We start from the raw sequence: 27,340 nt of genomic DNA, 5'->3' as shown, positions 1-27,340 counted from the left end.
CACTAACCATCCTTGGGGTGGTGTTGGCTTTTTATACTAAAAACTACATGTACTTTATTTATTTACAATAATTTTCCAATACCTATCACCTATGTTAGACAGTCTGTCTCTACTCTGAACCAATCCAAAAGTGCCAACATCACCCAGAAAATGGAGGACAAGAAGAAGAAGAAGAAGGAGGAAGATAGAACACAGATTCCTCCATCTTGCCTCTTGAACCCCCATTCTAAAAGCCCCAAAATTCTACTTTTCCACCCTGTGACAAATTAACTATTATTCTACTCAAACCCTTGTGGCATGTAACTCCTCACACAAAGTTGGGAATTGTTTCCATGGTTTAAAATCAAAGGCACAGGTGTTTTTACTCCGTGCCAAGGACTCTGAGCACCTTCCCAGTGTCTCGAGCCCTCCAGGGCAGCCAGAGGAATGTCCTGTTCTGACACCCTCTGATCTCAGGAAACCATGGCCAAAAGAGGTTTCAGAGAGCATTCTAAAAGGGGTTTGAGAAAGCATTCCCAAGGGGTTTCAGAGCATTCCAAAAGGGGTTTCAAAGCATTCCAAAAGGGGTTTCAGAGCATTCCAAATGGGGTTTCAGAGCATTCCAAATGGGATTTCTCCATGGGAGTAGCTCCAGCTGGAGCTCAGCAGCCCAGGAGGGCACCAGGAGCATCGCTCGGAGCTGAACACAGAGAATTCCAGAATGGTTTGCTTGGAAAGGACCTTAAAGCTCAGTTCCATGGAAAACCTGAGATCCTGACCTCCAGGAAAAACACCCTTAAAAGTGAGGAGACAAGGGGAACAGCAGTAGGGTTTAAGAGCCCCCGTTTTCAACTCAGATTCCCAAACCAGAGGACACCTGCCCACCCCTGCAAACACATCCCAGAGACTCTCTGAGCCCCTCAGAAAACCAGCACCCAGTGGAGAGTCAGAGCAAACAATGGAAAAGAACAGAGGGCATTATCTGTGTTTTTTTAAGTCTCTTTATTGCAAATAAACACTGACAGATATTTATGCTCAAGTGCACAGAGCACACAATGCACAGCACAAACAGACACTGCAGCTTTTAAACCTAAAAAAAAATAAACCACTTAGAGAAGGCAGCAGAACAGGAAAGTTCACAAGCAGCTGGGTGAGATCCATCTGACCAAACAATGCAGGCAGAGCGGCAGTGCAAACGAAGCAGGGGGACAGCAGGGGGACAGCAGCAGGGGTGGCATTGGCACTGCTCGCCCTCAGAGGGGCACAGGGTGAGCCTTGGGGACACCCCCAGGGCAGGTGGCCCTGGCCAGGCTGGTGCTGGTGCCTCTCCTCCCTCAGCTGTGATACCAATGGTAGTAGAACCCACTCCCCTGGCCAGCTTGGAAAGCTGATCCTCTCTGGTATCACCCTAATCATTAAGGAGCTATGAACCAGCAGTAGCCTTTTAAAATAAAGAGAGGCCTCCTTAATGATATGCCTCAGCTAAACCCCAACCCCTCATTTTTTATCATGACACACTTTCTCTTTAATCATCCGGCCCAAACTTCTGTCATTGGTATCAATAAATCCCCCCTCTAACAAACCACCCATCGCTCCAAGCACCACCCCCTGAACCTGACCATGAACTGAAGCTCCTCTGACCAATTTTCAAGCCCATCCTTGCTAGGAATCCCACTAATCCTCATCTCAATAACATTCCCAGCTCTCCTACTACCTTGGCAGCCAGGCCGGGCTGGGTTTCAGTGTCACCCACCCGAGCTGCTGGGAAGGGGACACCTGGCACAGGTGACAGCTCTGAGGTCACATCAGTGCACACAGAGCAGCCAGCCAGGCTGGCTTGAACTCTTTTCCCCCATTTTGCAGTTTTTCCCAGATTTAAGAGCAGCTTTTAGCCCAAGTACTCCTTTTTCTCTGCAGTGACACACACAGGGGCAGGCAGGCCCCACTGAAGGTGACAGCAGCCAGCTCCACCTGTGCTGCTTGAAACAGAGGCACAGAAATTCAGGGGCTCACAAAACCCTCCCCAAGTCCTGGGGAAATGCTCAGGAAGGTGCCAGGCTCACATTCACACCCCCAAATTTACATTCACACCCCCAAATCCACCAGGCCGCGGCACTGACCCCACTGACAGCGCGAGCTGTTCCACCAAAAAACATCTCTAAAAACCCTCGTTGTGCAAGGCCTGTTTGTTCTGGGGTGTTTGCAGGCCCAGTGCCAAGGGAAATCAGGTGGTTTCAAGGAAATCCCTGGCACAGGGAGCTGCCAGGAGGTGCCCACTGGCATCACCCCAGCCCTGCAGCCCCTCAGGGCAATGATCTGCTCCCAGATTTGCTGCTCTGCTCCAGGTATGTTTGCTTTAAACCATTTCTCAAGGCTAAAAATGCAGGAGGAAAAAGCTTTAATTAAAGCACCGAGGCACAAACACTGCAGAGAAAGATGGAATTCCACCCCACAGCCCCCAAAAGGAGCCAAACTGCAAAACACCAGATTTTCAGCAGTGATTAAAAAACAAAAGTCACGACCACCAACAACAAATCAACAGCGACATTCACAAATCCCAGCAGGTAAAAATATAGATTTTTTTTTTTTGTCTCCTTACAATCATTTACTGCTCAGTGATATGAACATCTTGAACTCTTCAGCAAGTTATCCCAGCATTTTTGTGTGTAAACACCCTACAGTACATTTTCCACTCCTTTTTCCAGAGCAGGAGGGATTTGGTCAGAGCAGCCAGCCTGACAAGGACGGGTTTGTGCGTTCAGAGCACTTTGGAGTGTGACAGTCAGGACTGCCATGGATAGGCTCTAAATCTCTTCCTTCAACATTTTTTTTTATTTTTTCTGGTTTATTTCTAAACATAAAAACATTTAAAATCCAAAACCAGACCTGGGGGGGAAAACCCCGAGGAGAAAAACAAATAGAAACTCAATTTTTCACCAGCAAATTTCACCCTTTTGTGGCACAACTGCTTTAGATCAACACATTTTTCCGCTTCTCAGAAATCCTGAGGGGTCCAGATTTGTGCCTTGGTCCTCTCTATCTCAGTTTTATCAAATTACAACTCTGGGAGTGTTTAAAACAACCAAGTTTGAGCTCAAAATGCCCAGGTTAAGCCTCAAGCTCTGGGGTTGCTGAGCTCCTCCACAACCAGGGCATATTTTCCCTGCTGTGGGTATATCCAACATTTATTTACACATTAAAATAAGCAACTTCTGGGGCCCAGAATTGCTCAGATAAATCCTGGAGTCATTTGGGAACAGCAGGTCCAGAACAGCCTTTTGTTCTGGACCCAAATGTTCCTTTTTTCACCCAACCTGAGGGTCCTGCCCTTATTGCAAGAACAGCTGGAGTGGGGTAAAATGGAGTTTGGCAAAATGCAAGTCAAGACTTGTGGGAGAGAACTGAAAATTGGGGTTTGGTGGGGATTTAAGGGAAGGATTTAAGTTAAGACACGGCCACACAGAGCTGCAAACTCTACAACAGCTTAAAACTATGAAAGGCAGCATTGGGAACATTCACAGCTTATTCAGAGGCAAGTTAAAAGCTTGTTGTTGGGCCTAAAAATTTGGTGTAAAATAAAGAAAACTGGTAAAAACCCTTGTGCTTCCTGCAAACCCTGCCCAGGAGCCCTGCTGGTCCCAGCCATGCTCCCATTTTTGGGGGTAAATGGATAAAAACACCCCAAAAATGCAGGAAAAATGAGTGAGAGGATGGAGTTTTGGTAGGGAGGAGAAGCTAAAATAGGGGTTGAGATGGGATTTAAAGCACTGGGAGCAGTGCTGATCCCAGAGAGGGGCAGGAGGGTTCATTCCCATCTGTCCCTCACAGGAGGCAGCCCATGGGATGGATTTCTGGGTGTCAGATCCAAGAAAAAGCCTGGAACAAACATCCAAGCCAAAAGGAACTGGCTCAGATTGGGGGATTCACAGCAGCACTCAAGGAGGGAAAGTCAAACCCTACCAAGAGCTCCCTGGATGGCTGAAAACCAGAAAAAAAATTGAGTTTGAACTTGGAAATAACTTGGAAATGGAGAAATAAAACCCGGGGGATTTGGCCAGGAAATGTCTTTTCCAAAGAAAAGCTGCCTCAGCGAGTGAAAACATGATTATTTTGTCCTCCCACTGTGGTTAATTTGGGCTCCTGGCCAGGAGGAAAGGCGTGGGACACGATTTCAACACCCGGGGATGCGCTGGCTTGGGAGCACTAAAAGCAGCTTGGAAAAATCTCCACAGGAAATCATCTCCAGCCCCATGGACAGACACTGCAGCATTTGGAAAGAAAAAAAAGACACAGACAGGCTCTAGAATCACAGTTCAAGGCAAGTGCTGGCCAGGGTGGCTCACGGTGCCCCAGGGATGCTCCAGCCCCGGCTCCTCCTGGTGCTGGAATTCCCAGCTGGATCCAAGGGGAAAGCAGGAACTCCTACACGCCCAAAGTGGCCATTTTCTGCAGGGAAAAGAGAAAGACGAGAGGTCACAGCAAGGAAGGCAGGAGGGGGTAAAGCAGGAGGCAGCTCAGCTCATGGAGAGGTGAGGCCAGCTCCATGGAGCTGCTGCCCAGGGCAGGAACCACCTCAGGATTTGCTGCATCCCTTCCATCCAAGCACAAAAATATGGAAAATGTGTGTAGTGACACCCACAAAGGGTAGTTTTACATTTTTGGCTTTAAGACATCTACAGCATGGCATGGCAAAAAGCTGATAGGCCAAGAAATGCTTATAGTGTATTGTAATTAGGAAATAATTGGCTTCTGGTTGTGATAGTGTGAATTATAATATCTGTGTTGTCTCACCCTTCAAATAAGACTGAAAATGGAATAAAAGTTTTTAAACACCTCTCAGTTGCCCCATCTCTAAGTCAGGAAAAGGTATTGTCTGACACACAAAGACCTGTTTCATTCTTTACATCACCCTTCAGTGATTTTTTAAGATTTTCTAAGCCTTCTGATGTTTATATTCTTGTAGCAAACTTTCTCACACACTTTCTGTAAATAACTCATTGTTTTGCATTCTTTTATGGAGGAAGAGAAATTTGATGGACTGTTGGTTTGCCCAGTGTCATTGGAGAGGGGGCACTGTCACCCTCCAATCCAGGGTCACTTTTATAAATGTTGGAGTCAGAAAATAAACTTTCCCTTTTCTTCTTCACCTTGAGAGCAGCAGTGTGCACTGGTGTTGTTTTGTGTCCTGTAGTGACACTTCAGCCTCCTGCCAAACCCTGAAGGGTTTTCCCATCTCAGCCTGAGCCCACACAAGCTCAGAGAGGTGGAGAAGCTCAGGAATAGGGAGGCAGGTTGGTTACTCAGGGTTTCTCACTTTTATTCCCCTTCTCCATGGGGAATCCCACTGCCAGAACCACCCAAGAACCATCACAGTGACCACCTTGTAAATTAACCACAACAAATAGAGAGCTTTGATTAAACTCCTTCCTCTGCCTCACTCAGGGCCCAAGAGACACCAGGAACACACTCAGACAGTGAAAATCAACGACAAATCCACAATCCAGAGACTCCTACAAAATCCCTGAGAGCAGCAATGTCACCACACCCTGTCCTGGGACACTCAGCTGGGATCCTGCCCTGCTCAGCACCATGATCCATCCCATGTCCTGCTCCAGGCATGGAGCAAGCTGGGCTAAAACCACAATTTCCAGCAGCCAAGCCCAGTTGGAGCCCCTGGATCAGCAGGCTCAGCCCCCACTGAGGTCCCCCAAAACCTCAGGTTTTATCCAGCACAAGATTCCTTCTGCTCCATGGGTTTGTCTTTGCCCAGGGTAGTTTCCATGCAACAGGAATCAAGAGAAATCCAACTTACTAACCCCAAAGAGAGCACACCCAAGCTGCTTGCAGTGGTGCTCAGAGGCAAGCATTTCCCTCTGGAGGCTGCAAAGGAAACAGAGAAGCACAGCAGGGCTCAAAGTGCATCTTACAGAGACTGAAATAGGAAAAGCAGCAAAGCAAACGAGGGAGGAGTGAAGCAGCCCCAAATTTTCCTGTGAGCCCAGGGCAGGGTTGTGTTGCAGCAGGAGGTGATAGAAGGCAGGGACAGCACTGGGCTGCAGTAAAAAATTGGGACAAAGTGGGTATTGATGACTTTTCCAATCAGGTTTTAGCCCAGAAGCAAAACCCTATCCAGAATTAAACCCTGTGGCACTGATGGAAACCTGCCCAGGTGGAGCCTGACTGTGAAAAACTGGCACCACAATTCCAGTTAGATAGGGGGATTTGGGTGTTTTGGGGTTGGTTTTGAAGGGGTTTTTCAGTTGGTTTTTTTTCTTAATCCAACCCAGGCTGGATAATTTCCATGCAGAAAAAGACACACTGCTCACAATCCTGGGCAGGGTCTGGATTTCGGAGAGGACTGTCACGGACATATTTTATGAAAAATCCTTTTGTTAGGATCTTTTCTACTGAGAAGCTGAGAGGCCTCAGAAACGAAATATAAACAATGGTTATCTGCTGCTGTGGAATGCAACAGGTGCATCTGTGATTGGTCTCATGTGGTTGTTTCTAATTAATGGCCAATCACCATCAGCTGGCTCAGACTCTCTGGTCAGTCACAAGATTTTATTATCATTCTTTTCCTTTCCTTGCTAGCCTTCTGATTAAATCCTTTCTTCTATTCTTTAGTGTAGTTTTAATATATAATTTTCTTTTAATATAATATATATAAAATCGATATTATATATATACAAAAATAATATAATAGAAATAATATAAAATAATATAATATATAGTTATATATAATAGAAAATAATATAATAAATCAGCCTTCTGAAACAAGGAGTCAAGATTCTCATCTCTTCCCTTGTTGGGGTTGCCTGCAAATTCAACAGAGGACCCTGAGCAATGGTGGGGAGGGGAAGCAGAGGGATGGCACCACCTGGACAGTGACTTCCAGCTGTGGCTGCTCAGCCCCTTTTTGACCTTCCAGGGATGGGAGAGGCCCCTGTCAAAACCCTGTGGCACTGATGGAAATCTGCCTGCGTAGAGCCTGACTCTGAAAAACTGGCACCAGAATTCCAGCTGGATTGGGGAATTTTGATGTTTTGGCGTTGGTTTTGAAGGGGTTTTTCAGTTGTTTTTTGTCCTTAATCCAACCCAGGCTGGATAATTTCCATGCAGAAACAGAGACCCTGCTCAAGATCCTGGGTCTGGATTTTGGGGAGGACCCTGGGCGATGGTGGGGAGGGGGAGCAGAGGGATGGCACCACCTGGACAGTGACTTCCAGCTGTGGCTGCTCAGCCCCTCTTGACCTTCCAGTGATGGGAGAGGCCCTCGAGCTTCCAGGGATGCCAAAACCCCGTGGCACTGATGGAAACCTGCCTGTGTGGAGCCTGACTCTGAAAGACTGGCACCACAATTTCAGCTGGATTGGGGAATTTGGATGTTTTGGAGTTGGTTTTGAAGGGCTTTTTCAATTAATCCAACCCAGGCTGGATAATTTCCATGCAGAAACAGAGACCCTGCTCAAGCTCCTGGGCAGGGCCTGGATTTCGGGCAATGGTGGGGAGGAAGAGCAAAGCGATGGTACCACCTGGACAGAGACTTCCAGCTGTGGCTGCTCAGCCCCTTCTCCAGCTTCCAGGGATGGGAGAGGCCCTCGAGCATCCAGGGATGGGAGAGGCCCCAGCAGGTGGAGGGGTTTGCTGCCCAGGCTGTGGTGCCGCGGGCGCTTTACGGTGTCGGCGCTGGCCCGCGGGGTAAAGCTGTTCCTCCTCATCCTCACAGGGCTCTGGCTGCTGGGGAGCTCGTGCTGATCCCACACAGAGGGAATCACCAGGAATGAAAAGGGGGAACCAGAGTTTAAAGGCACGAACGTCACACACCGCCAGCAGCCCTCCCTGAGTGACCCCGCACCGGGCTGGGCCTTCCCCAGCTCTGCACCAGCTTGGAAACAACTTCATCCAGCTTGGAGACAACTGCAAAGTGATTTTTCAGCAGTTTTACTTCCCTTTGGGACTTTTGTTTTGTTTAGGTGGCTCTGTTTAGGTGGTGGTTTTTTCTTATTTTTTTGTTTGTTTGTTTTTCTTTCTCTCTGCACGAAGAATTTAAGTGAAAAAAAAAATAAGCAAATAGAAAACTCTCCCTTCTTCCTGCTTCTTCTGCCCCAAAACAGCTGTGTTACCCAAGCAAAGCACAGAACAGAAGCAGCCTCCAAGTGGGCAGCAATGATTTCCATGCAGGGGTCACAGAGAAGTTGGAAAAGTGATAAATCCCAGAGTGGTTGGGGTTGGAAGAACCTTTAAGCATCACCTAATCCAACTCCCTGTGAGCTGGAAACCACAAGGATCCACACAAATCATGCCCAATGTCCTCAGTTTGGCACCTGACAGAGCCTCCAGGCACAGCTGCAGGTTCCCAATTTCCCCATTCCCTCAGCACAAAGGAATAACCAGATCCCAGCCCAAGGGATCTTCATAAACTACAACAAAAAGCCTGAATGGATAAAACCTAAAATCAGATGCATTCAGAGTTCCTGTGAGCCAGCAGAGCTGGTTTGTGCTCTCTAATTGGGGGAATTAATTAGAGGCAATCACTGAGGTTTTCCTTACAGTCTCTTTGGAAAACAGGGTTTGCAAAGTCAAGGCCCTCAGAGATCTCCCCCAGACTTTTGAGGTGGTTACAAGGTTAAATAGCAATTTAAACAATGGCAACAGTCATTTAAACAATGGCAGAGAGAGGATTTCAGAAAGAGAAAACTCATCAAGACAAGGAGAAAAACCCACTTTAACCCTTTTGCCAAATTACTTTTTGAAATTACCAATAGCATCAGCAACAAACACCACACTAACAACTGAGAGCAAAACCTGGAGTTTATAATCTTATGCCCTAAATTTGCCCATTTCTGTTCCCTACAACAGCTCTGAAAAATATCCCCACTGGCCTGGGAGGCACCTTAAAATTAATTCCGATTTTTGGGGGTTATTTCTCCCAAAATAGAGAATCCTTCTGCTCACTGAAAGGCACCAGGCAGTTCTAGCAAGTGTTTTAAGTGTTTTGTGGCTTGTTTTGGAAAAGGTGGGGCCAGAGAGGTGCAGCAAAACTTACTGAGTTCAGGGAGGGCTTTTCCCGGTGGGTGTTCACTGCCTCCACACCCATGGAAATTGTCTCCACTTTGCAGCCTTCACCCCAGAGAAAGAAATTTATATGAGTAATTTATTAACAAAACAGCAGGGAAAATGCACAGGAATGAATCTCTTATTTATAAAAATAACACAGATCATAAATCCACAGTTCACCCCGCAAACAGAATTTTACACTTGGTGGTTTTTAAGTGTGAGAGCACAGCCCTGAGTTGTTTGGGCTGCACAGAAAAGCCAATTTTAACTGACTGCACCCCAAGTTTGGAGGCACAGCCCTGCTGGCCCACAAAAATTGGGAAAAAAAACAGGAAAAATTGGGAAAATCCAATTGTTTAAAAGAGAGGTCAGGGAAGAAGACCCTGCACCTCCACATCTGCTCCCCACCCCCCCAGAACCCTTTTCCTTGTTAATTTATTGTATATTAACCAGGAAATAACCTCTTGATGTATTACCAAAGCTTCTAGAGCATGGCCAGGTGCTGCCACACATGGACCCAAACCTCCCACAACTTCCCCCCACACAAACCAGGAGAGGAATTCAAATTAAAAATGAAAATAAAGCAGTTATTTACCATAGGCAACAGGTGTGAGCTTGAAAATGGTGTGGAGGGGGCAGCGCAGGTAGGGCAGCTCATCTAGGGCACAAAAAGGTGTTTTGGGGTCACCTGGGATGCCACAGCCCCCCTGTCCCCACCCCAGTCCCACAGCAGCACTGGGATGTCCCTGCCCACCACAGAGGGTCAAACTAAACCCTTTAAAGGGTCGTTTTAACCCAAATCATTCCAGGACTGAATGGGAATTTTCCTTGGAGTGAGGGTCTGTGGATGGCACTCAGATGAAACCCTTTTAAGGGTCTTTTTAACCCAAATAATTCCAGGATTGAATGGGAATTGTGCTGGGGATGAGAACATGTGGATGGCACCCAGATTAAACCATTTTAAGGGTCTTTTAAACCCAAATCATTCTGGGATTGAATGGGAATTGTCCTGGGAGTGAGAGCCTGTGGATGGCACTCAGGCTGTCAGATTAAACCCTTTTAAGGGTCTTTTTAACCCAATAATTCCAGGATTGAATGGGAATTCTGCTGGGAATGGGAGCCTGTGGATGGCACTCAGGCACTCAAGATTAAACCATTTTAAGGGTTCTTTTACCCCAAACTATTCCAGGATTAAATGGGAATTATGCTGGGAGTGAGAGCCAGTGGATGGCACTCAGGCTCTCAGATTAAACCCTTTTAAGGGTCTTTTTAACCCAAACCATTCTCCTTGCACTGCTGGAATTCAAGGGTTAAACCACTGCTGAAAAATTTCCTTTCCTCCTTTTTTAAACAGCTTGTTAAAAAAAAACCCCACCTTGTTAAAATAAAAATAAAATTAAAATAAAAATAAAATAAAAATAAGATACATATAAAATAAGATACAAATAAAATAAGATACAAATAAGACACAAATAAAATAAGACACAAATAAAATAAGATACAAATAAAATAAGATACAAATAAAATTTTTAAAAATTAAATAAAATACAAAAATAAAAAAATAAAATAAAATAAAATAAAAATCCACCCAGTCATTCCAAGCCACCCTCCCAAAAACCCCATGAGGTTAAATCACTGCTGAAACATTTCCTTTCCTCCTTTTATAAACAGCTTGTTAAAAAAACCCACCTTGTTAAAAAAATAAAAATAAAAACAAAATAAAAATAAAAAATAGAATAAAAATAAAATAAATAGAATAAAAATTTAAAAAATAAAATAAAATAAAATAAAAATAAAATAAAAATCTACCCAGTCATTCCAAAGCACCCTCTCAAAACCCCATGAGGTTAAACCACTGCTGAAACATTTCCTTTCCTCCTTTTTTAAACAGTTTGTTAAGAAACCCCCACCTGGTTAAAAAAATAAAAATAAAAAAATTAAAATAAAAAATAAAATAAAAATAAAAATAAATAGAATAAAAATAAAATAAAATAAAATAAAAAATCCACCCAGTCATTGCAAACCACCCTCCCAAAAACCCCATGAGGGGAAGCGGGGACAGGAGCCATCCCTTTATTTTTGTACCTGCACTCTTGTCAAGAAAATAAGCCAGGAGGCACCTCATAACTGCCTGGTGGGAGATAACCAGGACATTTCCTTGCCTTTCCAGCTCCATAATTACTGGCTCCAGGCGCTGCACCAAGTCCTGGTAGGACTGGAAAACCAAACAGGAACTGGTCAAGGGGTTGTGTAAACACAGGGTTAAACAGAGGTGGCAATTAACACAGTCACATTCAGGGAAATATCAGTCAAAGCAGCAGAAAGTTCAAGGAGGTTATGGGTGGTGGGGTAAAAATAGTACAAAAAAAAGCCAAAAAAAGGCAACAGCAGAAAGTGAAATTTGGTGTCAGAAGCCTCAGACTCTGGGAGGGTTTGGATTACTGGGAACTCAATGAGTGCAGTCAGGGAAAAAAACCAAATAAAATAGTAAATGATTCATTTAAACAGGTTGTGAAGCAAAGCCAGAAATTACTCCAGGCCACACCCAGGATAATTTTGTTTCCCAGGTGGTTTCTCAGTGACAATTCTGGGATGCAGAAACCCCTAGGTGGTGTCTGAGGGCAGCACCCAGCAAGCGGCCAAATGAATGGATTGAAAATGGATCTGCACACCCCAATGGGGGAAATCAAGAAACATTTCCCCCAAAAGACAACTGGGAACACTAATGCTTTCATTGGGATGAAAATCTGCAATTTTGCATACAGATATTGGCAGAATAACTTCAAATGGAATCAGTTTTAAGTCCAACCCCCACATAAATGTTTCTTTCACTGCACTGTGTGTTGTTGCTTTTTAGGGTCCTCACCTCCCCTCCAGGGTAACGATAAAGATATTTCTCCTGATCCCTCATGGCAAACTCCTCTGGATACTTGGCTTCAATTTCTGCATAGGTCATTTCTTCACAGACCCCCTGAGGGACGGAAAAACTGCTTACCACAAACAAACCTCATTTCATCAGAGGGCCGGCAGGGAGGGCACAAAAAGCAGAGGCTGAGGCCAAGATCCCTTTTTGGCATGGAAATTTTAGGTGTTGCAAGTGACCCAGCCCTGCCCCTGTGTGGGTGCCAGGCTGGTTTGAAGAGGCTGGGCTTTGGTTTTTATCTCAAAACCAAAAAAAAAGATTACATCCCTGGTGTTTGCCAGGGATGACAAATGAGCCCTCACCTCCCCAGCAACCAGCCTGCAATTTCCTGAGGGAATCAGAGTGGGAGCAGCAACCTTTGGCCAGGCAGGAGGGTGTGACAGATGTCTGGGATGTTCAGTGCTCTTTTCCTCCTCCACACCACCTGGAATATATCCCCTGGCAGCTCTGAGCACTCTCAGCCCTCTAAAAACCACCCCAAACCCCATCCTGGAAGGCTGAGCTCCATTAATACAAAAACATGGCTATAAATCAACAGAAATTGTGGGGGTTTGTTTGTTTTTTCTCTGCTTTTGTTGGGGTTAAGATTGAAGGCACTTGAGATGTTTAGACTTTGGTGTTTATTGCTTCTTATTAGTGCTACAGCCTCACAGCAATGAGTCCTGTAATCTTTTATTAGGAAGGTATAAAATGGTAAATTATTTTTTGTTATAAGGTTTTTAAGGCTAAACTATTTAATTAAGAAATGATACCTAGATTATTTTTCTTTTTAACCCAATAACTGATCTCTCGAAGCCTGTAGTGTGGACTTTTCTGTTAAATTATAAAATACCACCCAAACCCATGGAAAAGGAGGAGGAAAAGGAGGAGGAAAAGGAGGAGGTGAACAACACCAACCTGTCTCCACCCTAAAATCTCCATCTTGCTTCATATTTATTACTATATTCTAAACCTCTAAACTTTAAGTTTTCTACTCTGTGACATTACAAACCTCTAACCAACTTCACACCTGTAATCCCAGGGCTATTTATCAATTTTTCTCCACAGTCTTGGGTCCAATGCAGTGCTCTGCACAGAAAGTTGAAAATTCTCAGCATCCAAGGTTCCAACATAAATCAGCTGGGTTTATGGTGATTAATTTGGCTTTAAACATTATTCCCCACCCAAATCCATGAAGAAGAAGGTAAAGAACAACAACCTGTCTCTGCCCTAAAACCTTCATATTTATTACTATATTCTAAAACCCTAAACTCTACATTTTCTGCCCTGTGGCATTACACACTTCTAACCAACTACACACCCAAAATCTCACTGCTGTTAATCAATTTTGGAAGCCTTCTCCACAGGTCAAATGCAGTGCTCTGCACAGAAAATTGAAAATTCTCACCATCCAGGGTTCCAACATAAATCAGCTGGGTTTATGGTGATTAATTTGGCTTAAAGCATCGTTCCCCACCTAGAAAAGCTGAGTTTTTTTAAGCAGCCTCTCACTCACAGCATCAATCTCGTTGAGGATCTTCCACTGCTCATAGAGCACCCCCAGGCACTCTGCTGTCTGGATTGTCCTCTTCAGCTGGCTCGTCCACACCTTCAGGTCCACGATCTCCTGCTCCTCAATGAACTTCTTCAGAGCATGGGAAAACTGGGGAGAAAAGCCCCAGGGAGGTTAGGGGGAGGGTGATGCCTTTTTGGGCTTCCTAAAAACACAGGTCGGACTAAATTAAGGGAATAAAAAAGCAGGTATATTTATTGAATATAAATATTCAGGTGTATTTAGGGCAGGAAAAGCCCCACAAGGGGACTACACCCAAAAATGGTCTATAGGTCACAGGTTTTCACTCTTTTATAAATTTGGTCTATTTGCATGTTGGGCGTTAATCCTCCAATTACAGCTTCAGGTAATGAAATAATTTATCCTCAGATAATGAAGTAATTTACTCTCAGTTTGCTGCCCACAACTCACTTTTGTTTCCATTTCTGGGGCCTGACGCAGTGGGGTGTCCCTGATTTCCAGGCCTGGAGAGGAATTGCTGTGTCTGCCCAAAATGGGAAAGCAGCAGCTCACAGTGAATATGGAGTTTACAGTTATACAATAAAGAACTGCAGGATTACAAATATATTAAATGCAAAAAAGCTAAAATCCTAAGGCATTGAGGGGGCAGGGGAGCTGCACCTGCTCAGAGCATACTTGGGGATGTGGAGCCTGATGCCTTCAGATTTTAACCTTTCTAATTTACTTTAACCTTTATAATTTTCAAATCCTGTACTGCATTTGTGCCTAACTCTAAACTCCATTTAAAGGGTTAACTACCATCTTCACATTTTCAGGCAAAACAATCCCTCTGGGCTTGGAATTCAAGGAGAAAAGGGTGAACAAAAGTGAACTGGGGGTATCTGACTTCATTACCTGGAGCTGTAATTGCAGAATTAACCCCTGATATGCAAATGGACCAAACTTATTTCAGTCTGAAAAAACTCATGACCATCATTTCATCTTGGGTGCAGCTTCTGACTGCCCAAGGTGTAACTATTTAGGCCTTTAATAAATATCTACTCTTATTTTCTTAGTCTTGTCCAGCCCCAGACTGATCTGGAACAGAGTAAAAAGAATAAATCAGGTATTTATTGAAAGGCAATAAAACAGGTATTTATTGAAAAGCCTTTAAAGGATACAAGAGCCTGGACAGGGCTACACCCAGGATGGGTCCCAGTCATGAGTTTTTACACTTTTATAAGTTTTGGTCCATTTCCATATTGGGGTTAATTGTCCAATTACAGCTTCAGGTCATGAAGTCCCTGCTCTGCTCCCCTCAATTCACTCTTGTTTATGCTTTTTGATTCCCCAGCTGGAAAAAGATTCTTTAGTCTAACTACCCTGTTTGAAAAACCAGATACAGTTTATATCAGAATATATTTTCAATAAGATATTACTTATATTCTGTTATTATTTCCAACATTTCTGCTTTGCTTTTTCAACTGTACTTAGGAGCATTCTCTGATTCTATTAAACTGTATTTTTCAGTTGAGTCTTATTTTGAAAGTCTAAGTTATGTAAGGCTTCAGAAAGGGATGTTGGGGGATCAGCCTGGCCCAGGAAGAGGAATTTGCTGCAATAATTTGTAAAGACTGAAAAGGTGATGCAAATGTAGTGAAAGCCAAAGCAGATGATTCTGCAGTGATTAGGACAGAATATGAAGGAGATGCTGCTGTAGAGAGAAAATGATAGATGATAAAAGTGTTGAGAAAAGGTCAGGAATTGTCAAGGAATTGAATGTGTCAGGCAGCACCGACAGAACAAGAGGACACAGTCTCAAGCTGCACCAAGAGAAATTTAGGTTGAATATTAGGAAAAAGTTTTTTACTGAAGGAGTGATAAAGTTCTGGAATGGCTGCCTGGGGAGGTGGTGGAGTCACCATTCCTATGTGTTTAAAAAAAGACTGGATGTGGCACTGGGTGCCATGGTTAGGGCTGGGTTGGACTCAATGATCTTAAAGATCTCTTCCAACCGGGTGATTCTGTGAAGAGAACTTACTAACACTTTATGGTGCTGTTCACAGGGGTCCCAGGATGAGGGAAGAGATGAGAATGTCGACTCCATGTTTCAGAAGGCTGATTTATTATTTTATGGTATATATTATATTAAAACTATACTAAAAGAATAGAAGAAAGGATTTCATCAGAAGGCTGGCAAGCAAAAGAAAAGAATGGAAGGAATAACAAAATCCTGTGTCTGACCAGAGAGTCTGAGCCAGCTGGACTGTGATTGGCCATTAATTAGAAACAACCACATAAGACCAATTACAGATGCACCTGTTGCATTCCACAGCAGCAGATAACCATTGTTCACATTTTGTTCCTGAGGCCTCTCAGCTTCTCAGGAGAAAAAAATCCTAAGGAAAGGATTTTTCATAAAACACATCTGTGCCAACACCTCATACAAAGCTCAGAGCCCCACACTCAGCCAGCACGGAATCTGAGAAACCCAAAAGCTAAAACTGAAGGGTAACCACTCCAAGGCATCAGCCCTGGCTCCCACATACCTGCTTGCCCCGGGGTGACAGCCCAGAGTCCCCTCCAATCCTGCCCAGGAGGTTGTACTCGCTCTCGCCGTGGCGGCACAGGTAGATGGTGCGCGGCTGCACGTGGATGTTCATCAGGTAATAGACAATTTTACTCTGGATGTAATCCTGCACTCGGTTCACCAGGAACCTCTGGCCCACGTTGATCACTTTAATGAAGGAGAGATCTCTGCAGTGGATATAAAACAAAAACAGCCACATGGGTGGTTTGTTTGAAGTAATAGACAATTTTACTCTGGATGTAGCCCTGTGTGACCATGTTCACAGGGGTCCAAGGATGAGGGAAGAGATGAGGATCTGACTCCATGTTTCAGAAGGCTGATTTATTATTTTATGATATATATTATATTAAAACTACACTAAAAGAATAGAAGAAAGGATTTCATCAGAAGGCTGGCTAAGAATAGAATAGGAAAGAATGATAACAAAGACTTCTGTCTCAGACAGAGTGTCTGAGCCAGCTGACTGTGATTGGCCATTAATTAGAAACAATCACATGAGACCAATCACAGATGCACCTGTTGCATTCCACAGCAGCAGATAACCATTGTTTACATTTTGTTCCTAAAAACCTTAGGATTTTTTCATCTCAGCTTCTCAGGAGGAAAAAATCCTAAGGAAAGGATTTTTCATAAAACACGTCTGTGACAGTGCTGCACTCGGCTCACCAGGAACCGCTGCCCTATGTTGATCACTTTAATGAAGGAGAGATCTCTGGAGTGGATATAAAATAAAATAAAACCACCAAACATGGGTGGCTTGTTTGAAGTAATAGACAATTTTATACTGGATGTAATCCTGCACTCAGTTCACCAGGCCCACGTTAACCACTTTAATGAGGAGAGATCTCTGCAGTGGATATAAAATAAAAACACCCACATGGGTGGTTTGAAAAATGAGGCAGGAGCACCTGGTGTCACCCAGCTACTGCTCCTCTAGGAGGTAGGACAGGCACTGAACTGCTGGGCTTAAAAATCCTGCCCTGAGTGGGCACCCCTGGATCCCTGGGAGTGACCAAAACCAGGCTGGACAGGGTTTGGAGCAGCCTGGGATAGTGGGAGCTGTCCCTGCCCATGGCTCTTAGAGATGGGCTTGGAGATCCCATCCAACCCAAACCATCCTGTGATTCTGCAGCACACAGAGAAAAATCCCTTCAAATCTCACTGGGGACCTGTGATCCACCTGCACACAGAGAAAAATCCCTTCAAATCTCACTGGGGACCTGTGATTCACCTGCACACAGAGAAAAATGCCTTCAAATCTCACTGGGGACCTGTGATCCACCTGCACACAGAGAAAAATCCCTTCAAATCTCACTGGGGACCTGTGATTCACCTGCACACAGAGAAAAATGCCTTCAAATCTCACTGGGGACCTGTGATCCACCTGCACACAGAGAAAAATCCCTTCAAATCTCACTGGGGACCTGTGATTCTGCAGCACACAGAGAAAAATCCCTTCAAATCCCACTGGGGACCTGTGATCCACCTGCACACAGAGAAAAATCCCTTCAAATCTCACTGGGGACCTGTGATTCACCTGCACTCAGCCACACCTGGGGAGGGCAGAGGTGTTGGAGCACCCTGACAGCAAAGCAGCTCATGTTGCTAAGGGATGTGCCAAGGGATTTGCTTACTTGTCATAAGCATCCGGGTCCAGGGGCTGGTAGGTGACCTTGTAGCACTCAATCCTCTTCAGGAAATCGTCCATCACATTCTCCCTGTGCCTCTCTGGGTAGTCAGGGCTGGAAACTTTCACCTCCTGCCCAACAGACAGCTGTGAGTTAGCAAACTCAAGAGAGAACAAAAGATGAATAACATTCCCCCCTTTTGAAACAAATCCACATTGTTTAACGCTGCCCCGACGAAAAACCTGCTCCTGGAGAGGAAACAAAGGGCGACTCTTAAGGCACTGAAGTGGTTGGCCCTGACAGACACCCTGGCTCAGAGCTCTGCCCTCCCTCCCTGGCCAGCACAGCTTCAAGGTCACCCATTCCCAGCTCCGCTCCATTCCCACATTCTCACATAACGGCATCTCTGGCTTTTAATAAACCTGCAAATCCCAGCTGCTTATTGGGCAGGTGAAAGGCAAGAGGGAGCTCCCTGAGCCTGTGACCTTGCACTGAGCACCCAAACTCCCACAGCAGCCCAGCCTGGGAAGGGCAGCACCCACCAGGATGTTGGCAGCGATGACCTCTGGATCATCACAGACAGACTCCACGAAAAACACCTGGGGAAAAGGCAAGGGAGCACATTCAGAGCCAAAACTCCTGTGCCAGGGAGCCACAGAGACTGCAAATTAAACCACACACACAGTTAAAGCACTACCTTGAAAGCATTTTCCTTAGCAAAGTTCAAGATCAGGTCCCGGCGCTCCCGAGTCGTGTTGGTCGCATCGAACACCTGGCAGAAAACGAGGAAGGAGCACTGAGCATCTTAAGCCTTTTAAACCCCAAATCGGGTGCCTGAACACTCCAGATCTGAACTGCCCTGACGTAAAGCTATTTTTAGTGCAGAGGATCTTACAGCTATTTGCCCACACTCCTCCAAGAGATAAGACTTCACATCTTCCAGAGCCACCAGGGCACAGCGTCTGCGGGACAGAAATAGGGATGGTCACAGCTGATGGAAAGTATTCCCACAGCAAAGCTTCTGAGCCAGCAGGGAGGGGTTCAAGCACCTCCCTCACAGCCCTGCACCGTCCTAAGGGCCCCAAAAATCTTGGGGCACCAAGATCTGAGCTTTGTGCCACCCCAAACTCCCACGTCCATCCCTGGCAGGATCCCTGCACAGCCTGTGCTGTTCCTTTTCCCTTCCCCAGGGACTCTGGGTTATTTTCTGCTCCTCACACCCACAGCCTGCCAAAACTCCAGTGCCCCCAGCCCTGCCAGGGACTCACTTGCGGATTTCCATGGCCTCTTTGTTGTCGTGCCTGAAGAAGTCGTAGGACTTGTAGGACTTCACTGCCTCACGCCGATACACCCCTAAATTAAACACTTCACACACGGGAGAGGGGAGGGTGAGGACATTCCTCTGGCAGGGATGTGCCAGCACGGGACAGGGGTGTCCCCACACACAGCCACCTACCTCTGGTGGGCACCCCGATCCAGTTGAGGTAGCGGGTGAGCTTTTTGGACATGTAGGTCTTGCCCCTGGCAGGCAGCCCGATCATCACGATCAGCGTCGGGGAGTTGGTCATGTAGGAAGCCCATGCTGCAAAAAAAAAAAAAAAAAAACCAAAAAAACCCCAAACAACCCCAAAACGGCATCAGGGGCGCTGGAGAGCATAAAGTGAGACTCAGCACGGCGTTATCCCATCTCCTGGTGGATAAACACCTACGAGCATCCCAGGACGGGCTGGCTTTGTGTCCTTGTCATTAATGAGCTGCTGTGACCGCTCTGTGGTCTCCAGGTGTTTGTTAATGAGGCAGCACCGCTGCCTAATGGGGCTTTCAGCGTTAACAGCATTTCCCGCCCGGGCAGCACCGTCAAGGGCGAACCAAAGATGTTTTTAACAAAACGGTCACGTTCCCTCGGGGAACAGCCCGAGCCGGCTCCCAGAACGCCCGCGGAGAGGCGGATTTGGGGCGAAAAGCTCGGGATGGGGATGGATGCAGCATCCGGGAGGATGGGGACAGGGAAACGCGGGAGGGGACAGCAGGGCAGGGGACAGGACGGGATCCGCGCGGGAGGAGACAGCCAGGACAGGGACGCGAGGCTCGGGGCGAACGCGCAGCCCTATCCCCCCCTCCCGGTGCCGGTTCCGTTCCTTCCCGGCCCCGCGGTTACTCACAGCACTGTTTCTCGCCGGCCCTGCCCCGCGGGGCCCCGCCGCCGCCCCGCAGCGCCGCCGACATGGCTCCGCTCCGCCGCCCCGCCGCATGCAAATCGCATGCAAATGAGCGGCGGGGCTCGCGCGCACGGCGGAGCGGCGGCGAACGGAAACCGGGCACCGAACACGCGGGAAAAGGGGCGCGGCGGGGCGGGAAAAAGCGGCCCGCGTCACGCGCGCGGGGGCGCGCTGGATGCAAATGAGACCGGGAGGGCGGGGCAACTGTTCGCTGTATGCAAATGAGACCGGGAGGGCGGGGCAACTGTTCGCTGTATGCAAATGAGACCGGGAGGGCGGGACAACCGTTGGCTGCATGCAAATAAGACCGGGAGGGAGGGAGAGCCGCGCGGTGTATGCAAATAAGATCTGGAGGGCGGGGCAACCGTGCGCTGTATGCAAATAAGACCGAAAGGGCGGTGGGCGGGGCGGGAGGAGAAGCGGAGCACGCGCGCCATGCAAATGAGATGGGCGGTGATGAAAGGGGAGCGAAGCTCGCTCCTTTATGCAAATCCAGGCGGGCTATGCAAATCAAATGGGAGGTAATCGTCGCGGAAGGGAGGGGACAGCAAATCACGGCGACGCAAATGAGATGGCAAGGAGGGGTCCGGCTGCATGCAAATTAAGTGGGCGGTGTCACCTGCTGTATGCAAATCACAAGCCCGGCGTGCCGTACCGATGACAAGGGCTCTATGCAAATGAGCCTCGCGCTATGCAAAAATAGGGCGCTATGCAAATGACCGGGCGCCGCGCGCGCTCTGATTGGCCGCTTGCTGCGGCTGCGGAGGGGGGGGGTGGGGCTCGGCGTGCTCTCGCGAGAGCGGGGCGGGCACGGGCCGGAAGCGGAAGCGGCGGCGGCCGGTGCGGCGGCGGCCCCGAGGATGCTGCGGCTGCGCTGCAAGGCCCGGAGCGGCTCGCACGCGCTGCCGGGGCTGTCGCCGCACTCCCGCCTCCGCGACATGCAGGCCGCGCTCGCCGCGCTCACCGGAGTGCCCGCGCCCGCGCAGCGCCTCCTGCTCGGCTTCCCGCCGCGCAGCCTCGACCTCAGCGACGGCGAGCGGCGGCTGGGCGAGCTCGGCATCCACTCGGGTGAGGGCCCCGCGGGGCGGAGGGAGAAGGGAGGCGGGCGGCGCTCTGAGGGCTCTGCCGCCCCGCCGGCTGTAATTACGTTAATTAAAGAGGCCGTGGCGCACACGCCCCTCATCAACCGGCGGTCGGGCCGGTTCCTGCTGCCGGGGGAGGCGTCAGCGCCCGGCTCGGCAGCGCTTCCTGCTCGCCGCCGGTGCTTTGGCTGCGTCCCGGGGGTCCGGAGGGAGAAGCGGCGGGGCTGGAGGGGACGGGGTCCGGGCCAGGCCAGGTGAGTCCCGCGGGGACCGTTGTGGTGCCGGCGGCTGTTGGGCGACGCTGTTTCCCGGCGGGATACCGAGCTGGGGGAAACGGGCGAGGTGTGCGAGGTCGGGCTGGACAGGGCTTGGAGCAGCCTGGGCTGGTGGAAAGCGTCCCTGCCCCTGCCAGGGGTGGGACTGGGTGATGTTTATTATCCCAAAACATTCTGTGATTCCCTTCTGTGACTCTCAGTAATGCCAGCACGGCCGTGTTGTTGTGTTGGAGGAGCAGCACCGGCTTTAAGTCCCCCCCTTTATGTCCCTCCTCCTGTGTGGCAGGTGACACTCTGATCGTGGAAGAGGACACATCCAAACCCGAGCCCGGCTCGCCGGTGGTGGCCAAAAAAGCCATGTCCCAGCCCGTGAGGGAAGCCGTGCCCGTGCTGGTCAGGAGGGTGGTGCCAGCAGACAATTCCTGCCTGTTCACCAGCGTGTTCTACGTGGTGGAGGGCGGCGTGTACGACCCCGGCTGCGCGCCGGAGATGCGCAACCTCATCGCGCAGATCGTGGCCAGCGACCCCGAGTCGTACTGCGAGGCCGTGCTGGGCAAAACCAACCGGGAATACTGTGACTGGATCCGCAGGGAGGAGACCTGGGGAGGGGCCATCGAGGTCTCCATCCTCTCCAAGTTCTACCAGTGCGAGATCTGCGTGGTGGACACGCAGACCGTGCGCATCGACCGCTTCGGCGAGGACGCCGGCTACAGCAAGCGCGTGCTGCTCATCTACGACGGCATCCACTACGACCCGCTGGAGCGCCGCCTGCCCTCCTCGGACCTTCCTCCCCAGACCATCTTCCCCAGCAGCGATGACGTGGTGCTGGCCCAGGCTCTGGAGCTGGCGGATGAAGCCCGCAGGAAGAGGCAGTTCACGGATGTGAATCGCTTCGCCCTGCGCTGCATGGTGTGCCAGAAGGGACTGACGGGGCAGCTGGAGGCCAGGGAGCACGCCAGGGAGACCGGACACACCAACTTTGGGGAGGTGTGAGCTCTCTCAGCAGCACGAGGAGGGTGCCATCGACTACCTCAGCGCTCTGGAATCAGATTCTGGAGTCCCAGATAAGCTGTTTGTAATCATAAAATTCCGTTCACAGAGCTTGAAAAGCTTATTAACTAATTAACTAAATTAACTTCATGGTGGTCAATGCGCAGGTTTGGGAGTAGGGATGGCACTTGGGCTGGTGGTGGACAGTGGCAGCCACACCTTGATTTCATCATCTTCTGTGTGTGTGTGTGTGTGTGAGCAGAGAGACATAGCCAGGCTTGTCCAGCACTGCTGTAAAATCCTCAGCCAGGATTTTACACCAATACTGATGGAAAATCCACCTCTGAGGTGCTGAGTGTGTGATCTGAGCAAACAGGCACGGCCAGGCTTGTCCAACACTGCTGTAAAATCCTCAGCCAGGATTTTACACCAATACTGCTGTAAAATTCACCTCTGAGGTGCTGAATGTGTGATCTGAGCAGACAGAAACAGCCAGGCTTGTCCAGCACTGCTGTAAAATCCTCAGCCAGGATTTTACACCAACACTGCTGTAAAATCCACCTCTGAGGTGCTGATTGTACATTTTCAGGGGAATTCAGTTAATCTGAGGCTTTGGCAAACACACATATCAGCACCACTCACACTGAGAATTGGGCTCTGCACATATGAGCAGCTCTCAGAGGGGAAACTGCTCGTGTGGTGCATGATTTATAATGGAAATACCAAGTACAATATAAAAAATACAATTTACAATGGAAAAAGGATCTCTGAGCTGCCCTATACCATCAGGAATAGCCTGTGTAGTTTGTGTGCTGAGAACTTTAGGGAAAGCAATGGCCTCTAAGCTTTAAGGTAGCCTTTAAATTAATGAGTAGATGGATAAGTGTTGAATAAAACTTATTAATCCTCCGTAGGTAGTTTTTAGTTGCTTGAAAAATAACTCTGAACCCCCTGGTGTTTACACTGCATCAGAGCATAAGCATGTTGCCTGGAATACTTGGGATTCTTCTTCATAATAGCATTGGGAATTCCTGCAAGAGGGAAGTGACTAGTTAGGGATGTGACTTAATTTGCATCTGTTAAATGACTACATTGAATATTTTACTTGAGTAGAGCCAATTAAGGCCATGGTGTTACTAAGCTGTTCCAGTTTCCAAATACTGTGAATGAGCACTTTAAGATTGAGTTCTCACTCTGCTGGTAAAAAGTTTTGCCCTCTGAAGGCCAGAGCCAGAAGGGAGGCTTGAAATTCCATCTGCTTTCTGCCTTAATGTGTTTGATTTGTCACCACTGACTGTGGAGTAGCAAGACTTTCATTGTGATAATGAAATGTCACAGCTGAATATTCAGATGAAAATAAGCTGGGGAAAGTTCCCCACTCCTTGGACCGTTCAGAATCAGGGAAGGTGAAATTTAAGGTTTAATTGGAATTATTTTACCTCACAGTGGGGTTGTGAAGCTTAACAGCAAGTGCTTTTGAGGGCTTTTAAAAGGTGCTGTAAAGGTGCATATTACTGAAGGGGATTTATGTTTGTTTTTTTTTTTTTTTTAATTTGAAATGCCTGCAACACATCCTTGTTTCTTGAATTTTAAAGTATCCTTTGCCTGCCATTCTTCTGTTACTGTTTTGAGTGACCTTCCTTGCACTTTTAGACTGGGGAACAAGAAGGAGCATCCTCAGACTGAGGCAGAAATAAACCCCACGTGGGTTTAACCTAAAACCCAGTTTGAAAGGGCTCTGTTCCCTCAGGCACCTGATCAAACTGGTGCGGCCACATCACCTTTTCTGCTAAAATCCCATTTCTGGTTCTCAGCAGAGATCTTGAAATACAGGAGGGTTTTACAGAAGAAAGAACATAATTACTTAAGTGCTTTGCTGAATTAAGGCATGAATAATTCACCAGCTCTAGGAATCACCCAGAGCACTGTGGACTGGGTTTGTTTTTAATTCAGTATTAAAACACACATTAGCACTGGTGGGAGTTCCCTATAGAAAGCCACTTAGCTTCCAGTGTTAAACCCCACTCTGCTTTTAGCCTGTCATTAGGAAAAGAAGATAAAACCCCCCCAAACCCAACATTAAACCCAGCCCTGTAGAAGCTGATGCTTACAAACCTCCAGAAATACCTGACAATTCAAAGGAACTTGAAGATGACACTGTGTTAGAACTACTGGAGCTGAAATACTGGCTAGGAACGAGACCAAGGGACTGGCAAGCCCCAGGTGTGCTCTGACTGTCCCAGGGGAGCAGGGACACCCTGGGACGAGGAGCTGATCCTCCCCTTTGCCATCTGCCACATGGACACAATACCTACCTCAGAGAGGTGCACCAGGTGTCTTTGAAACACAAGTGGAAGATCCATATTTATTGTCTGCCTTGACTTTGGGGAGCAACCCTTAGATTTTAGCTTTGTGTCCTGGATGGATTTCTCTTAAGTGTGTGAAACTTTTTTTTTTTTTTTCTGGTATTTCTCAGTTGCAGTATTTGAAAAATGAGCTTTATTTAATCCAGAGTGTTGAGCTTTGCTAGATCATGTTTGCATTGGGAATCTGCTACCAGAGAATCAATTCCCTTGGAGGGAGAACGTGTCACTATCACTGCTTGGATGTTCTCTTTTGTTGCCTAGAAAAATAAAATCTCTTTGGTTAAAAAAAGATATACCTGTAATTTGTGGTGGTAAAAGTTGATATTGTTACAGGCTGACAAAGAACAAGTCCTTGACTGCAAGAAAAATTTCTCCTTACTCTCCTAAACTTTCCTTGACTGCAAGAAAAATTTCTCCTAAACTTTCCCAAACAAAAAGTACCTCCAAGTCACAACTGGATAGATTTAAAGTACAACTCTTTTTTAAAAATTTGTACTAGAGTGTTTTTTAATATGTTTTAACTAGGATTTTCCTGCTCTTAATGACACAGTCAGGGAATTATCCCAAAAATGGCATTCTTCTAGTGGTGGGATGAACTCTGAATAACAGAATGGGATGAGATGAGCTTCAAGATCCTTTCCACACCAAACCACTCTGGGATTCTGTGAAATGTGGTACCTGGGATATCAGGACTCAGCTGTAAAGAGAGTTTTACATCCCTCCAGAATCTTGTATACAAATTATTAAACCAACTTCACAAATATTTGTGTCCAGTATTACACAGATCTACTCCATGGGTGCAACAGACTGAAAGAGGCGTTTGGGGAGAAAATCAGTAATAACTGGAATTTCTGAAGGACAAACCCAATTCTGAAGTTCTGAGCAAACTCCTATCAAAAGAGCACTGAGAGAAGGAACATCCTGTTCCGTGGTACATCTCAAATCAGCACCTTTCCCTGGGCACAGTCACGGGGGGCCATTGTGACAGTTTGGGGACAGTGTCCTGTGCCCATCCTGCTCTCCTGGAGAATATCCCAGCTCTGGGGCAGCTGGAACCTGTCTGACCCTGCAGTGCTGTGTTTGTTCTCCTCTGGGGAGGGGCTGAATGAGGAGAGCAGAAATTCTGTGCTGCTGCAGGAGGTTCTGAGCAATCAGGCTGCCACAGGCTGGGTGCTGAATCATCTGTGTGTGCCTGATTTCACTGCACAACCCACCCATGGGCCAGCCCTGCAGCCTCTCCCTGCCAAGGGAGCTCCACCAGAGGAACTGAAAGTTGTCAGCTTGCTGTTTGCAAAATTGCAGCTGCCGTGCAATTAAATGTCTGCCTGCATTTTAAATCAGACTTTGCGTCCAGCTCTAAAACTGCTGTCAGGTTTGTTGCAAATAAAATTCCTGCAAATTGGTGGAATCGCTCCTGCTGTTTCAGCTGTCCCCCTGAAACAGGAATAAAACAGAGGAGTTAACAAAATCAGGTTGTCCAGGACCACAGTGCCCTTGTTTATTATTCTTGTTTATTATTTTTAATTTAAAGTCTTGAGGAAAATGTTGGGAAACTGTTAAAGCTTGAGAGCTGCATTCTCGCTTCTGGTGTTAAAGGTAAGCAAGCAATGGGAACACTTCAGCTCCCTTCTCCAGCTCCTTTCTGTGAAACAGAGATAATAAATAAATATTATGTCATAATATTTATATAATAAATATTTATTTAATAAATAAAACCTTTCTTGGCCGTAGGAATGTTTGATAAATGCTGTGCAACAGGAGGCATTAACTACATTCTCCAGCTCCTTTTTGTGAAACAGAGAAAATAAAGATTATATAAATGATTATATAATAAATAATAGTGAATAATTTTAAAAATAAATAAAACCTTTAATAAGGTTCTAATAAATAATATAAATAAATAATAATAATTTAATAAATAAATAAAACCTTCTTTGGCCATAGGAAGGTTTGATAAATGCTATGCAACAGGAGGCATTAACTACATCCTCCAGCTCCTTTTTGTGATACAGAGAAAAGAAATATTATATAAATTATATTTATATAACAAATAAATATTAATTTAATAGATAAGTAAAACCTTCTTTGGCCAAAGGAAGGCTTAATGAGTGCTGTGCCACAGGAGGCATTAACTACATTCTCCAGCTCCTTTTTGTGAAACAGAGAAAATAAATATTATATAAATAATTATATAATAAATAATAATAAATAATTTAAAAATAAATAAAACCTTTAATAAGGTTATAATAAATAAATAATATGAATAAATAAATAATAAATAATTTAATAAATAAATACAACCTTCTTTCACCATAGGAAGGTTTAATAAGTGCTGCGCAGCAGGAGGCACTAACTATATTCTCCAGCTCCTTTTTGTGAAAGAGAAAATAAATATTATACAAATAATATTTATATAATAAATAAATATTAATTTAATAAATAAATAAAACCTTATTTGGCCATAGGAAGGTTTAATGAGTGCTGTGCAACAGGAGGCATTAACTACATTCTCCAGCTCCTTTTTGTGAAACAGAGAAAATAAATATTATATAAATGATTATATAATAATAATAAATAATTTTAAAAATAAATAAAAACTTTAATAATGTTATAATAAAGAAATAATATGAATAAAAAATAATAAATAATTTAATAAATAAATACAACCTTCTTTCACCATAGGAAGGTTTAATAAGTGCTGTGCAACAGGAGGGACTAACTACATTCTCCAGCTCC

The 27,340-nt window shown here is 46.3% G+C and overlaps 2 protein-coding genes across 5 annotated transcripts; one reads left to right on the top strand and one right to left on the bottom strand.

Annotated features, from left to right (window-relative positions):
• Window positions 1-957: 957 nt before the first annotated feature.
• PFKFB2 (6-phosphofructo-2-kinase/fructose-2,6-biphosphatase 2) lies at window positions 958-19,998 on the bottom strand. 4 transcript variants are annotated; one of them, XM_059487811.1, is made up of 16 exons: window positions 19,835-19,998; window positions 19,129-19,254; window positions 18,941-19,037; window positions 18,568-18,634; window positions 18,370-18,444; window positions 18,215-18,271; window positions 17,679-17,803; window positions 16,004-16,211; window positions 13,458-13,604; window positions 11,906-12,010; window positions 11,125-11,254; window positions 9,635-9,697; window positions 9,029-9,102; window positions 7,515-7,733; window positions 5,796-5,859; window positions 958-4,425 (listed from the first exon to the last, which is right to left on the bottom strand). In XM_059487811.1, exons 1-15 carry the CDS (start codon window positions 19,896-19,898, stop codon window positions 5,833-5,835), a joined length of 1,584 nt encoding a protein of 527 aa, XP_059343794.1. In that variant the 5' UTR covers window positions 19,899-19,998; the 3' UTR covers window positions 958-4,425; window positions 5,796-5,832. The 4 variants fall into 4 exon arrangements, with proteins under 4 accessions (XP_059343794.1, XP_059343795.1, XP_059343796.1 ...); XM_059487812.1 differs by lacking the exon at window positions 5,796-5,859; XM_059487813.1 differs by lacking the exon at window positions 11,906-12,010.
• A 731-nt stretch (window positions 19,999-20,729) lies between these two features.
• Window positions 20,730-25,695, top strand: YOD1 (YOD1 deubiquitinase). The gene is made up of 2 exons (XM_059487911.1): window positions 20,730-20,959; window positions 21,535-25,695. The coding sequence occupies exons 1-2, from the start codon at window positions 20,752-20,754 to the stop codon at window positions 22,239-22,241; spliced, it is 915 nt and encodes a 304-aa protein (XP_059343894.1). The 5' UTR covers window positions 20,730-20,751; the 3' UTR covers window positions 22,242-25,695.
• Window positions 25,696-27,340: the final 1,645 nt, after the last annotated feature.

Source organism: Ammospiza nelsoni, chromosome 23 (assembly GCF_027579445.1).
Source record: "Ammospiza nelsoni isolate bAmmNel1 chromosome 23, bAmmNel1.pri, whole genome shotgun sequence".
NCBI classification, from domain to species: Eukaryota; Metazoa; Chordata; class Aves; order Passeriformes; family Passerellidae; genus Ammospiza; species Ammospiza nelsoni.
This window is presented reverse-complemented; position numbering and strand designations above follow the sequence as displayed.